Raw genomic sequence first — 14,923 nt, forward strand, 5'->3', positions numbered from 1 at the left:
CGCTAATGTGGGAAATGGCGAATAGTTTGAAAGAAAGATATATATTTTATATTTATTTATTTTGCTTTGTCGCTGTCTCCCGCTTTAGCGAGGTAGCGGAAGGAAACAGACAAAAGAATGGCCCAACCCACCCACATACACATGTATATACATACATGTCCACACACGCAAATATACATACCTTTACATCTCAACGTATACATATATATACACACACAGACATATGCATATATACACATATACATAATTCATATTGTCTGCCTTTATTCATTCCCATAACCACCTCGCCACAGATGAAATAACAACCCCCTCCCCCTCATGTGTGCAAGGTAGCGCTAGGAAAAGACAACAAAGGCCCCATTCGTTCACACTCAGTCTCTAGCAATCATGTATAATGCATAGAAACCACAGCTCCCTTTCCACATCCAGGCCCCACAGAACTTTCTATGGTTTACCCCAGACGCTTCCCATGCTCTGATTCAATCCATTGACAGCACGTTGACCCCGGTATACCACATCGTTCCAATTCACTCTATTCCTTGCATGCCTTTCACCCTCCTGCATGTTCAGGCCCCGATCACTCAAAATCTTTTTCACTCCATCTTTCCACCTCCAATTTGGTCTCCCACTTCTCCTTGCTCCCTCCATATCTGACACATATATCCTCTTTGTCAATCTTTCCTCACTCATTCTCTACATGTGACCAAACCATTTCAAAACACCCTCTTCTACTCTCTCAACCACACTCTTTTTATTACCACACATCTCTCTTACCCTACTATTACTTACTCAATCAAACCACTCACACCACATATTGTCCTCAAACATCTCATTTCCAGCACATCCACCCTCCTGCGCACAACTCTATCCATAGCCCACGCCTCACAACATACAATATTGTTGGAACCACTATTCCTTCAAACATGCTCATTTTTGCTTTGTGAGATAATGTTCTCGACTTCCACACATTCTTCAAGGCTCCCAGAATTTTCGCCCCCTCCCCCACCCTATGATTCACTTCCGCTTCCATGGTTCCATCCGCTGCCTGATTCACTCCCAGATATCTAAAACACTTCACTTCCTCCAGTTTTTCTCCATTCAAACTTACCTCCCAATTGACTTGACCCACAACCCTACTGTACCTAATAACCTTGCTCTTATTTATATTTACTATTTTTTTTTTTTTGTCGCTGTCTCCCGCGTTTGCGAGGTAGTGCAAGGAAACAGACTAAAGAAATGGCCCAACCCACCCCCATACACATGTATATACATACGTCCACACACGCAAATATACATACCTACACAGCTTTCTATGGTTTACCCCAAATGCTTCACTTGCCCTGATTCAATCCACTGACAGCACGTCAACCCCGGTATACCACATCGATCCAATTCACTCTTTTCCTTGCCCTCCTTTCACCCTCCTGCATGTTCAGGCCCCAATCACACAAAATCTTTTTCACTCCATCTTTCCACCTCCAATTTGGTCTCCCACTTCTCCTCGTTCCCTCCACCTCCGACACATATATCCTCTTGGTCAATCTTTCCTCACTCATTCTCTCCATGTGCCCAAACCATTTCAAAACACCCTCTTCTGCTCTCTCAACCACGCTCTTTATATTTCCACACATCTCTCTTACCCTTATGTTACTTACTTGATCAAACCACCTCACACCACACATTGTCCTCAAACATCTCATTTCCAGCACATCCATCCTTCTGCGCACAACTCTGTCCATAGAGAAGGCATATGATAGAGTTGACAGAGATGCTCTGTGGAAGGTATTAAGAAATATGGTGTTGGAGGCAAGTTCTTAGAAGCAGTGAAAAGGTTTTATCGAGGATGTAAGGCATGTGTACTTGTAGGAAGACAGGAATATGATTGGTTCTCAGTGAATGTAGGTTTGTGGCAGGGGTGTGTGATGTCTCCATGGTTGTTTAATTTGTTTATGGATGGGGTTGTTAGGGAGGTGAATGCAAGAGTTTTGGAAAGAGGAGCAAGTATGAAGTCTGTTGTGGATGAGAGAGCTTGGGAAGTGAGTCAGTTGTTGTTCGCTGATGATACAGCGCTGGTGGCTGAATCATGTGAGAAACTGCAGAAGCTGGTGACTGAGTTTGATAAAGTGTGTGAAAGAAGAAAGTTAAGAGTAAATGTGAATAAGAGCAAGGTTATTAGGTACAGTAGGGTTGAGGGTCAAGTCAATTGGGAGGTAAGTTTGAATGGAGAAAAACTGGAGGAAGTAAAATGTTTTAGATATCTGGGAGTGGATCTGGCATCGGATGGAACCATGGAAGCGGAAGTGGATCATAGGGTGGGGGAGGGGGCAAAAATCCTGGGAACCTTTAAGAATGTGTGGAAGTCGAGAACATTATCTCGGAAAGCAAAAATGGGTATGTTTGAATGATGTATATATATATACATCCCTGGGGTTAGGGGATTAAGAATACTTCCCACGCAATCCTCACATGTCGTAGAAGGCGACTAAAGGGGATTGGAGCGGGATGCCAGAAACCCTCCCCTCCTTGTATTTTAACTTTCTAAAAGGGGAAACAGAAGACGGAGTCACTCGAGGAGTGCTCATCCTCCTCGAAGGCTCAGATTGGGGTGTCTAAATGTGTGTGGATGTAACCAAGATGAGAAAAAAGGAGAGATAGGTGGTATGTTTGAGGAAAGGAACCTGGATGTTTTGGCTCTGAGTGAAACGAAGCTAAAGTGTAAAGGGGAAGAGTGGTTTTGGAATGTCTTGGGAGTAAAGTCAGGGGTTAGTGAGAGGACAAGAGCAAGGGAAGGAGTAGCACTACTCCTTAATCAGGAGATGTGGGAGTATGTGATAGAGTGTAAGAAAGTAAATTCTAGATTGATATGGGTAAAACTGAAAGTTGATGGAGAGAGATGGGTGATTATTGGTGCATATGCACCTGGGCATGAGAAGAAAGATCATGAGAGGCAAGTGTTTTGGGAGCAGCTGAATGAGTGTGTTAGTGGTTTTGATGCACAAGACCGGGTTATAGTGATGGGTGATTTGAATGCAAAGGTGAGTAATGTGGCAGTTTAGGGAATAATTGGTATACATGGAGTGTTCAGTGTTGTAAATGGAAATGGTGAAGAGCTTGTAGATTTATGTGCTGAAAAAGGACTTGTGATTGGGAATACCTGGTATAAAAAGCGAGATATACATAAGTATACGTATGTAAGTAGGAGAGATGGCCAGAGAGCGTTATTGGATTACGTGTTAATTGATAGACGCACGAAAGAGAGACTTTTGGATGTTAATGTGCTGAGAGGTGCAACTGGAGGGATGTCTGATCATTATCTTGTGGAAGCAAAGGTGAAGATTTGTGGGGGTTTTCAGAAAAGAAGAGAGAATGTTGGGGTGAAGAGGGTGGTGAGAGTAAGTGAGCTTGGGAAGGAAACTTGTGTGAGGAAGTACCAGGAGAGACTGAGTACAGAATGGAAAAAGGTGAGAGCAAAGGAGGTAAGGGGAGTGGGGGAGGAATGGGATGTATTTAGAAGCAGTGATGGCTTGCGCAAAAGATGCTTGTGGCATGAGAAGCGTGGGAGGTGGGTTGATTAGAAAAGGTAGTGAGTGGTGGGATGAAGAAGTAAGATTATTAGTGAAAGAGAAGAGAGAGGCATTTGAACGATTTTTGCAGGGAAAAAATTTAAATGAGTGGGAGAGGTGTAAAAGAAAGAGGCAGGAGGTCAAGAGAAAGGTGCAAGAGGTGAAAAAGAGGGCAAATGAGAGTTGGGGTGAGAGAGTATCATTAAATTTCAGGGAGAATAAAAAGATGTTTTGGAAGGAGGTAAATAAAGTGCATAAGACAAGGGAGCAAATGTGAATTTCAGTGAAGGGGGCTAATGGGGAGGTGATAACAAGTAGTGGTGATGTGAGAAGGAGATGGAGTGAGTATTTTGAAGTTTTGTTGAATGTGTTTGATGATAGAGTGGCAGATATAGGGTGTTTTGATCGAGGTGGTGTGCAAAGTGAGAGGGTTAGGGAAAATGATTTGGTAAACAGAGAAGAGGTAGTAAAAGCTTTGCGGAAGATGAAAGCCGGCAAGGCAGCAGGTTTGGATGGTATTGCAGTTGAATTTATTGAAAAAGGGGGTGACTGTATTATTGACTGGTTGGTAAGGTTATTTAATTTATGTATGACTCATGGTGAGGTGCCTGAGGATTGGCGGAATGCGTTCATAGTGCCATTGTACAAAGGCAAAGGGGATAAGAGTGAGTGCTCAAATTACAGAGGTATAAGTTTGTTGAGTATTCCTGGGAAAGTATATGGGAGGGTATTGATTGAGAGGGTGAAGGCATGTACAGAGCATCAGATTGGGGAAGAGCAGTGTGGTTTCAGAAGTGGTAGAGGATGTGCGGATCAGGTGTTTGCTTTGAAGAATGTATGTGAGAAATACTTAGAAAAGCAAATGGAAGTGTATGTAGCGTTTATGGATCTGGAGAAGGCATATGATAGAGTTGATAGAGATGCTCTGTGGAAGGTATTAAGAATATATGGTGTGGGAGGAAAGTTGTTAGAAGCGGTGAAAAGTTTTTATCGAGGATGTAAGGCATGTGTACGTGTAGGAAGAGAGGAAAGTGATTGGTTCTCAGTGAATGTAGGTTTGCGGCAGGGGTGTGTGATGTCTCCATGGTTGTTTAATTTGTTTATGGATGGGGTTGTTAGGGAGGTGAATGCAAGAGTTTTGGAAAGAGGGGCAAGTATGAAGTCTGTTGGGGATGAGAGAGCTTGGGAAGTGAGTCAGTTGTTGTTCGCTGATGATACAGCGCTGGTGGCTGATTCATGTGAGAAACTGCAGAAGCTGGTGACTGAGTTTGGTAAAGTGTTAAAGAAGAAAGTTAAGAGTAAATGTGAATAAGATCAAGGTTATTAGGTACAGTAGGGTTGAGGGTCAAGTCAATTGGGAGGTAAGTTTGAATGGAGAAAAATTAGAGGAAGTAAAGTGTTTTAGATATCTGCAAGTGGATCTAGCAGCGGATGGAACCATGGAAGCGGAAGTGGATCATAGGGTTGGGGAGGGGGCGAAAATTCTGGGGGCCTTGAAGAATGTGTGGAAGTCGAGAACATTATCTCGGAAAGCAAAAATGGGTATGTTTGAAGGAATAGTGGTTCCAACAATGTTGTATGGTTGCGAGGCTTGGGCTATGGATAGAGTTGTGCACAGGAGGATGGATGTGCTGGAAATGAGATGTTTGAGGACAATGTGTGGTGTGAGGTGGTTTGATCGAGTAAGTAACGTAAGGGTAAGATAGATGTGTGGAAATAAAAAGAGCGTGGTTGAGAGAGCAGAAGAGGGTGTTTTGAAATGGTTTGGGCGCATGGAGAGAATGAGTGAGGAAAGATTGACCAAGAGGATATATGTGTCGGAGGTGGAGGGAAGTGGGAGACCAGATTGGAGGTGGAAAGATGGAGTGAAAAAGATTTTGTGTGATCGGGGCCTGAACATGCAGGAGGGTGAAAGGAGGGCAAGGAATAGAGTGAATTGGATCGATGTGGTATACCGGGGTTGACGTGCTGTCAGTGGATTGAACCAGGGCATGTGAAGCGTCTGGGGTAAACCATGGAAAGCTGTGTAGGTATGTATATTTGCATGTGTGGACGTATGTATATACATGTGTATGGGGGTGGGTTGGGCCATTTCTTTCATCTGTTTCCTTGCGCTACCTCGCAAACGCGGGAGACAGCGGCAAAGCAAATATATATATATATATATATATATATATATATATATATATGTGGTTTCAGAAGTGGTAGAGGATGTGTGGATCAGGTGTTTGCTTTGAAGAATGTATGTGAGAAATACTTAGAAAAGCAAATGGATTTGTATGTAGCATTTATGGATCTGGAGAAGGCATATGATAGAGTTGATAGAGATGCTCTGTGGAAGGTATTAAGAATATATGGTGTGGGAGGCAAGTTTTTAGAAGCAGTGAAAAGTTTTTATCGAGGATGTAAGGTATGTGTACGTGTAGGAAGAGAGGAAAGTGATTGGTTCTCAGTGAATGTAGGTTTGCGGCAGGGGTGTGTGATGTCTCCATCTTTGTTTAATTTGTTTATGGATGGGGTTGTTAGGGAGGTAAATGCAAGAGTCTTGGAAAGAGGGGCAAGTATGAAGTCTGTTGGGGATGAGAGAGCTTGGGAAGTGAGTCAGTTGTTGTTCGCTGATGATACAGCGCTGGTGGCGGATTCATGTGAGAAACTGCAGAAGCTGGTGACGGAGTTTGGTAAAGTGTGTGGAAGAAGAAAGTTAAGAGTAAATGTGAATAAGAGCAAGGTTATTAGGTACAGTAGGGTTGAGGGTCAAGTCAATTGGGAGGTGAGTTTGAATGGAGAAAAACTGGAGGAAGTGAAGTGTTTTAGATATCTGGGAGTGGATCTGTCAGCGGATGGAACCATGGAAGCGGAAGTGGATCATAGGGTGGGGGAGGGGGCGAAAATTTTGGGAGCCTTGAAAAATGTGTGGAAGTCGAGAACATTATCTCGGAAAGCAAAAATGGGTATGTTTGAAGGAATAGTGGTTCCAACAATGTTGTATGGTTGCGAGGCGTGGGCTATGGATAGAGTTGTGCGCAGGAGGATGGATGTGCTGGAAATGAGATGTTTGAGGACAATGTGTGGTGTGAGGTGGTTTGATCGAGTAAGTAACTTAAGGGTAAGAGAGATGTGTGGAAATAAAAAGAGCGTGGTTGAGAGAGCAGAAGAGGGTGTTTTGAAATGGTTTGGGCACATGGAGAGAATGAGTGAGGAAAGATTGACCAAGAGGATATATGTGTCGGAGGTGGAGGGAACGAGGAGAAGAGGGAGACCAAATTGGAGGTGGAAAGATGGAGTGAAAAGGATTTTGTGTGATCGGGGCCTGAACATGCAGGAGGGTGAAAGGAGGGCAAGGAATAGAGTGAATTGGAGCGATGTGGTATACAGGGGTTAACGTGCTGTCAGTGGATTGAATCAAGGCATGTGAAGCGTCCGGGGTAAACCATGGAAAGCTGTGTAGGTATGTATATTTGCGTGTGTGGACGTGTGTATGTACATGTGTATGGGGGGGGTTGGGCCATTTCTTTCGTCTGTTTCCTTGCGCTTCCTCGCAACCGCGGGAGACAGCGACGAGGTATAAAAAAAAAAAAAAAAAATTATCCCTGGGGATAGGGGATTAAGAATACTTCCCACGTATTCCCTGCGTGTCATAGAAGGCGACTAAAAGGGGAGGGAGCGGGGGGCTGGAAATCCTCCCCTCTCTTTTTTTTTTTTTTTTTTTTTTTTTTTTTTTTTTCAAAAGAAGGAACAGAGAATTGGGCCAGGTGAGGGTATTCCCTCAAAGGCCCAGTCCTCTGTTCTTAACGCTACCTCGCTAATGCGGGAAATGGCGAATAGTTTGAAAGAAAGAAAGAAAGATATATATATATATATATATATATATATATATATATATATATATATATATATATATATATATATATATATGTTCCCTGGGGATAGGGGAGAAAGAATACTTCCCACGTATTCCCTTCGTGTCGTAGAAGGCAACTAAAAGGGGAGGGAGCGGGGGGCTGGAATTCCTCCCCTCTCATCGTTTTTTTTTTTCTTTTTTTTTTTTTTTCCCAAAAGAAGGAACAGAGAAGGGGGCCAGGTGAGGATATTCCCTCAAAGGCCCACTCCTCTGTTCTTAACGCTAACTCGCTAATGTGGGAAATTGTGAATAGTTTAAAAGAAAAAGAATATATATATATGTGTGTTTTTGTGTGTGTATGTCATTGTTATTATTATATTTGATCGTTGTTTCCCAATTCAGCAAAGTAGCACCAGGAAACAGACAAAGAATGACCCATGCATACATGTATACATTAGTACACTTATATGTACATATAAATCTGAACATACACACATATACATACATATACATACACAGACATATACATATATACACATGTATATGTTCATACTTGCTTGCATTTATTCATTCCATGCATCACTTCACACCACAGGAAACAGCATCACCACACCCTGCATTAGCTAGGTAGCACCAGGAAAACAGACAAAAAAAGGCCACATTCCTTCATTCTCATTCTCTAGCTGTCATGTGTAATGCATCAAAGTCAGAGCTCCCTATCCACATTCATGCCCCATAGACCTTTCCATGGTTTACCCCAAACATTTCTCATGCCCTGGTTCAGTCCATTGACATCACATCAACCCAGGTATACCACATCATTCCAATTCATTCTTTTTCTTGCACACCTCTCACCCTCCAGTATGTTCAGGCCTCGATCACTCAAAATCTTTTTCACTCTATCCTTCCACCTACATACATACATCAAATACTCACACACACACATACACATTCATGCTTGCAGTGATCCATTCCCATCACTACCCTGCCCCATAGGAAACTGCACAAATGCATGAAAATTAAGAACAAATATGATTTACACCTTTTTCTTCCCCACCACTGGTTGGACCCCTTCTGTGTCAGTGAGGTTGTGCCAGGAAACAGATGAAGAAAGGCCACATCTACTCACGTTCATACATGAGCTGACATGTGTAATGTACCAAAACCATAGCTCCCTATCCACAGCCAGACCTCACAGACCTTTCCATGGTTTACCCTGGACGTTTCGTGTGCCCTGGTTCAATCCAGCCTGTGTCAAGTGTCATGTGTCTGTTTATTGATCAACCTTAAGAAAAGGATGAACTGGTGGGGTGGCTGTGAGCAACTGCTGTGTTGAGGATTTGAATATTCATCAGCTCTAACTTGATTCATAGTCACTAACACTAACCGCTACACCACAGAATTTTACACTTTTGTCTTCAAAAGCTTAGGCAGTGCCCTGTGAAGAGCATATGCTTTTCACACATTCAGTCCATTGGAGTGAACCCTCGAGGCTTTGAACATTCATGGGCTCTAACATGATTCATGGTCACTAACACTAACTGCTACACCACAGAATTTTACACTTTTGTCTTCATAGGCTTAGGTACTGTCCTGTGAATGAGCATATGCTTTTCACACATCCAGTCCAGTGGAGTGAACCTCATTTTCTTGTGGTAGAATGAAGTTTTAATCCGTTACTGTGCCATTGCTTTCTCAGATTGTGTGTGGTAGAGATATGTTTTTCATCCTTCAAAAGCAATATTTTTGTAAGCAGTCTCCTTCTAGTCTCACACATTTTCGGTGTCTACATTTTTCATGTGAAGGGAAGCTAGATGTTATATGCTTTTGAAGCCAGAGTTCTATAGATATGAAGAAATCCTTTGAATCATAACTGGAATATTTCAGCTTGATTTTCACAATAAAGATGAATTGTCACCATCATATTTCTCAATTTTTTGATAAATGAAATTTGTGTGTACTGGATTGGGCTTAGTAATATACATCATGTGTTGATTACAGTAACTGCATCTTTATTCATCACAAAAGCATATCTGCTGCTACAGTAAAGCTTTAGACCTGGTGCTGTGTTCAGTTTTCTTGAGCATAGGATGAATATAGTTGCACAATACCTTGCCCATCTAGTCAGACCCATCATTTTGAACTGCCATTCTCTAGCTACAATCCAGTAACAGTAGCTAGATCAATGATTAAGCTTTACATCTTAAGTTTACACTTAGGTTCTGATTTGTTTTTGTGTTGACATGTGCATAAAGTTTACATTTAGGGATGACAAAAGTTTGCAAATGTTTACATTAGAGTGCACTTATACTTTGTCATTTGTGCTTGGATTTAGTAAAGTCATCTGTCTTACTTGAAGATATCTATTTTTTTTCATCAGCCTTTCCCGTGCCTTTAACTTACAACTACATGCTATAGTTACATGATATAATAAGAACCCATTTTTTTTTGTTGTAACCATTACTAGTCAAGCTTTTGTTGCAGGTGTGGATTACCTCACAGAAGATTCAGTTCTACGATCACACCCTCTCTATTCAAGGAAGAAGCACCGTTGTTGCCATAGTGATGGGGATGGCTTCACAATCATCAGCACCTGTTTCTTTGTCCTAACAATCACCATTACTGTTGCCCTCATCATCCAGATTCACTATGGCAGCCCAGAGGTGAAGTGCACAAATTAGCATTGTAATGGTAACTGATGTATGTTTTTGAAAAGTACCATTCTTTTAACAATACCATCTCCTTACAATTTTCTGTTTTTAATTATTTATTTGTACTGTATGGGGAGAATTTTACACTCTTGGGACCCTATAAGTTGATCATTCTCTACTGTCATACATCTCTCTTAATTTATGTATGCTCTCTGCATTAGCCATGTCATTCTATTCCGTTCATCTACCACTCTATAGAATTACTTCTTTACAGATTTCTTAATTTTGTTTTGATGTTATGTCCTATGATTGCTCTATCTGTACATTTCTCAAAGAATTGTTCACTGTCCACATTATCAGTTTGCTTTAAAACATAAAGATTGTGGTCAGGTCATTTCTCACTCTTCTCCCTTCCAAATTGGGCAAATTTAAAGACTTTTGCCTTTCCTAATACCTCATAAGTCTGATACTATTTTTGTTACTCTTCTTTGAGCCTTTTCTATTACCTTTTTTTGCTTATTTATGCTAGCTGAGATGGCATGAGCAACTGAGGCCTTAATCAAAGCCATCCAATTAATGCTATATGTACATATATTATTTATTTTACTTAATCGCTGTCTCCTGCATTAGCGAGGTAGCACAAGGTAACAGACAAGCTGAGAGTAAATGTGAATAAGAGCAAGGTTATTAGGTACAGTAGGGTTGAGGGTCAAGTCACTTGGGAGGTAAGTTTGAATGGAGAAAAACTGGAGGAAGTGAAGTGTTTTAGATATCTGGGAGTGGATTTGGCAGCAGATGCATCCATGGAAGTGGAAGTGAGTCATAGGGTGGGGGAGGGAGCAAAAGTTCTGGGAGCGTTGAAAAATGTGTGGAAGTCGAGAGTGTTATCTCTGAAAGCAAAAATGGGTATGTTTGAAGGAATAGTAGTTCCGATGATGTTATATTGTTGCAAGGGGTGGGCTATAGATAGAATTGTGCGGAGGAGGGTGGATGTGTTGGAAATGAGATGTTTGAGAACAATATGTGGTGTGGGGTGGTTTGATCAGTTAAGTAATGAAAGGGTAAGAGAGATGTGTGGTGATAAAAACAGTGTGGTTGAGAGAGCAGAAGAGGGTGTTTTGAAATGGTTTGGTCACATGGAGAGAAATGACTGAGGAAAGATTGACAAAGAGGATATATGTGTCAGAAGTGGAGGGAACGAGGAGAAGTAGGAGACCAAATTGAAGGTGGAAAGATGGAGTGAAAAAGATTTTGAGTGATTGGGGCCTGAACATGCAGGAGGGTGAAAGGCGTGCAAGGAATAGAGTGAATTAGAACGATGTGGTATACCGGGGTCGAACGTGCTGTTAATGGATTGAACCAGGGCACGTGAAGCGTCGTGGGTAAACCATGGAAAGTTGTGTGGGGCCTGGATGTGGAAAGGGAGCTGTGGTTTCGGTGCATTATTACGTGATAGCTAGAGACTGAGTGTGAACAAATGTGGCCTTTGTTTTCTTTTCCTAACGCTACCTTGCACACATGAGGGGGTAGGGGGTTGTTATTTCATGTGTGGCAGGGTGGTGATGGGAATGAATAAAGGCAGACAGTATGAATTATGTACGTGTGTATATATGTATATATCTGTGTGTGTACATGTATGTATACGTTGAGGTGTATAAGTATGTGTATTTGCGTGTGTGGACGTATACATACATATACATACCTATACATCTCAATGTATACATATATGTATATACACACACAGACATATATATATATACCCATGTACATAATTTATACTGTCTGCCTTTATTCATTCCCATCACCACCCCACCCACACATGGAATAAGAACACCCTCCCCCCTCATGTGTGCCAGGTAGTGCTAGGAAAAGACAACAAAGGCCACATTCGTTCACACTCAGTCTCTAGCTGTCATGTAATACTGCACCGAAACCACAGCTCCCTTTCCACATCCAGGCACCACAAAACTTTCCATGGTTTACCCCAGACGCTTCACGTGCCCTGGTTCAATCCATTGACAGCACGTCGACCCCGGTATAGCACATTGTTCCAATTCACTCTATTCCTTGCATGCCTTTCACCCTCCTGCATGTTCAGGCACCGATCACTCAAAATCTTTTTCACTCCATCTTTCCACCTCCAATTTGGTCTCCCACTTCTCCTCGTTCCCTCCACCTCTGACACATATATCCTCTTTATTAATCTTTCCTCATTCATTCTCTCCATATGACAAAACTATTTCAAAACAACCCCTTCAGCTCTCTCAACCACACTCTTTTTATTACCACACATCTCTCTTACCCTTTCATTACTTACTTGAACAAACCACCTCACACCACATAATGTCTTCAAATATCTCATTTCCAGCACATCCACCCTCCTACGCACAACTCTATCTACAGCCCATGCCTTGCAACCATAAAACATTGTTGGAACCCCTATTCCTTCAAACATACCCATTTTTGCTTCCCGAGATAATGCTCTGGCCTTCCACACATTTTTCAAAGCTTCCAGAACTTTCGCCCCCTCCCCCACCCTGTGACTCACTTCCACTTCCAAGGTTCCATCCGCTGCCAAATCCACTCCCAGATATCTAAAACACTTCACTTCCTCCAGTTTTTCTCCATTCAAACTTACCTCCCTATTGACTTGTCCCTCAACCTTACTGTACCTAATAACCTTGCTCTTATCCACATTTACTCTCAGCTTTCATCTTTCACACACTTTACCAAACTCAGTCACCAGCTTCTGCAGTTTCTCACACGAATCAGCCACCAGCGCTGTATCATCAGCGAACAACAACTGACTCACTTCCCAAGCCCTCTCATCTACAACAGACTGCATACTTGCCCCTCTCTCCAAAACCTTTGCATTCACCTCCCTAACAACCCCATCCATAAGCAAATTAAACACCCATGGAGACATCACGCACCCCTGCCACAAACCAGCATTCAATGAGAACCAATCAATTTCCTCTCTTCTTACTATACACATACATTACATCCTTGATAAAAACATTTCACTGCTTCTAGCATATTTCCTCCCACGCTATATATTCTTAATACCTTCCACAGAGCACCTTAACTCTTATCACATACCTTCTCCAAATCCATAAATGCTACATACTTTAAACCAGGAATTCCCAATTGCCAGTCCTTTTTCAGCACACAAAACTGCAAGCTCTTCACCATTTCTATTTACAACCCTGAAAACCCCATGGACACCAATTATTCCCTCAACTGCCACTTTACTCACCTTTGCATTCAAATCACCCATCACGTCAAACCCGGTATACCACATTGTTCTAATTCACTCTATTCCTTGCACGCATTTCACCCTCCTGCATGTTCAGGCTCCAATCACTCAAAATCTTTTTCACTCCATCTTTCCACCTTCATTTTGGTCTCGCACTTCTCCTAGTTCCCTCCACCTCTGACACATATATCCTCTTTGTCAAGCTTTCCTCACTCATTCTCTCCATGTGACCAAACCATTTCAAAACACCCTCTTCTGCTCTCTCAACCACACTCTGTTTATTACCACACATCTCTCTACCCTTTCATTACTTACACGATCAAACCACCTCACACCACATATTGTCCTAAAACATCTCATTTCCAACACATCCACCCTCCTCTGCACAACTCTATCTATAGCCCACACCTGGCAACCATATAACATTGTTGGACCACTATTCCTTCAAACACACCCCTTTTTGCTTTCCAAGATTATGTTCTTGACTTTCACACATTCTTCAACGCTCCAAGAACTTTCGCCCCCTACCCCACCCTGTGATTCACTGCCACTTCCATGGTTCCATCCACTGCCAGATATCTAAAACACTTCACTTCCTCCAGTTATTCTCCATTCAAACTTACCTCCCAATTGACTTGTCCCTCAACCCTACTGGACCTAATAATCTTGCTCTTATTCACATTTACTCTCAGCTTTGTTCTTTCACAAACTTTACCAAACTGTCACCAGCTTCTGCAGTTTCTCACCCGAATTGTCCACCAGCGCTGTATCATCAGCGAACAACAAGTGACTCACTTCCCAAGCTCTCTCATCCACAACACACTGCATACTTGCCCCTCTTTCCAAAACTCTTGCATTCACCTCCCTAGCAACTCCATTCATCCATAAATGCTACATACAAATCCATTTGCTTTTCTAAGTATTTCTCACATACATTCTTCAAAGCAAAGACCTGATCCACACGTACTCTACCACTTCTGAAACTATGCTGCTCTTCCCCAATCTGATGCTGTGTACATTCCTTTACCCTCTCAGTCATATACCCTCTTATATAATTTCCCAGGAATACTCAACAAACTTATACCTCTGTAGTTTGAACTCTCACCTTTATCCCCTTTGCCTTTTTATGGTGGCACTATGCATGCATCCCGCCAATCCTCAGGCACTTCACCATGATCCATACTTACACTGAGTATCCTTACCTACCAATCAACAAGATAGTCACCCTCTTTTTATTATATTCCACTGCAATACCATCCAAACCCACCACATTGCCTTTGATATATATTTGCCATTTCCTGAGTTAGTGTTAAGAACAGAGGACTAAGCTAAGAGGGAAAATCCTCACTTGGCCATATTCTGCATTCCTTCTTTTGGAAACAAAACCTGGAGGGGAGGATTTCCAGCCCCCTGCTGCCTCTCCTTTTAGTTGCCTTTTACAACTCGCAGGGAATACATGGAAGTAGTCTTGGTTCGTAGGGACATTCAGTATATGTATGTATCATTGTGAAGCTCCTGAGGATTGGCAGAATGCATGCATAGTGCCACTGTACAAAGGCAAAGGGGATATAGATCATTGTTCAAACTACAGAGGCATAAGTTTGTTGAGTAT

General features: G+C 42.1%; 1 protein-coding gene across 1 annotated transcript in view; it reads left to right on the forward strand.

Annotated features, from left to right (window-relative positions):
* LOC139762455 (glutathione hydrolase 7-like) overlaps positions 1–14,923 on the forward strand; it is a 302,740-nt gene that overhangs the window by 14,893 nt on the left and 272,924 nt on the right. Inside the window, exon 2 of the mRNA XM_071687364.1 lies at positions 9,889–10,067. Within this exon, the coding sequence (XP_071543465.1) occupies positions 9,889–10,067 (179 nt within the window). The remainder of the gene's footprint in view (positions 1–9,888; positions 10,068–14,923) is intronic.

The sequence above is a fragment of the Panulirus ornatus genome, chromosome 3, assembly GCF_036320965.1.
Source record: "Panulirus ornatus isolate Po-2019 chromosome 3, ASM3632096v1, whole genome shotgun sequence".
Taxonomy (NCBI): domain Eukaryota; kingdom Metazoa; phylum Arthropoda; class Malacostraca; order Decapoda; family Palinuridae; genus Panulirus; species Panulirus ornatus.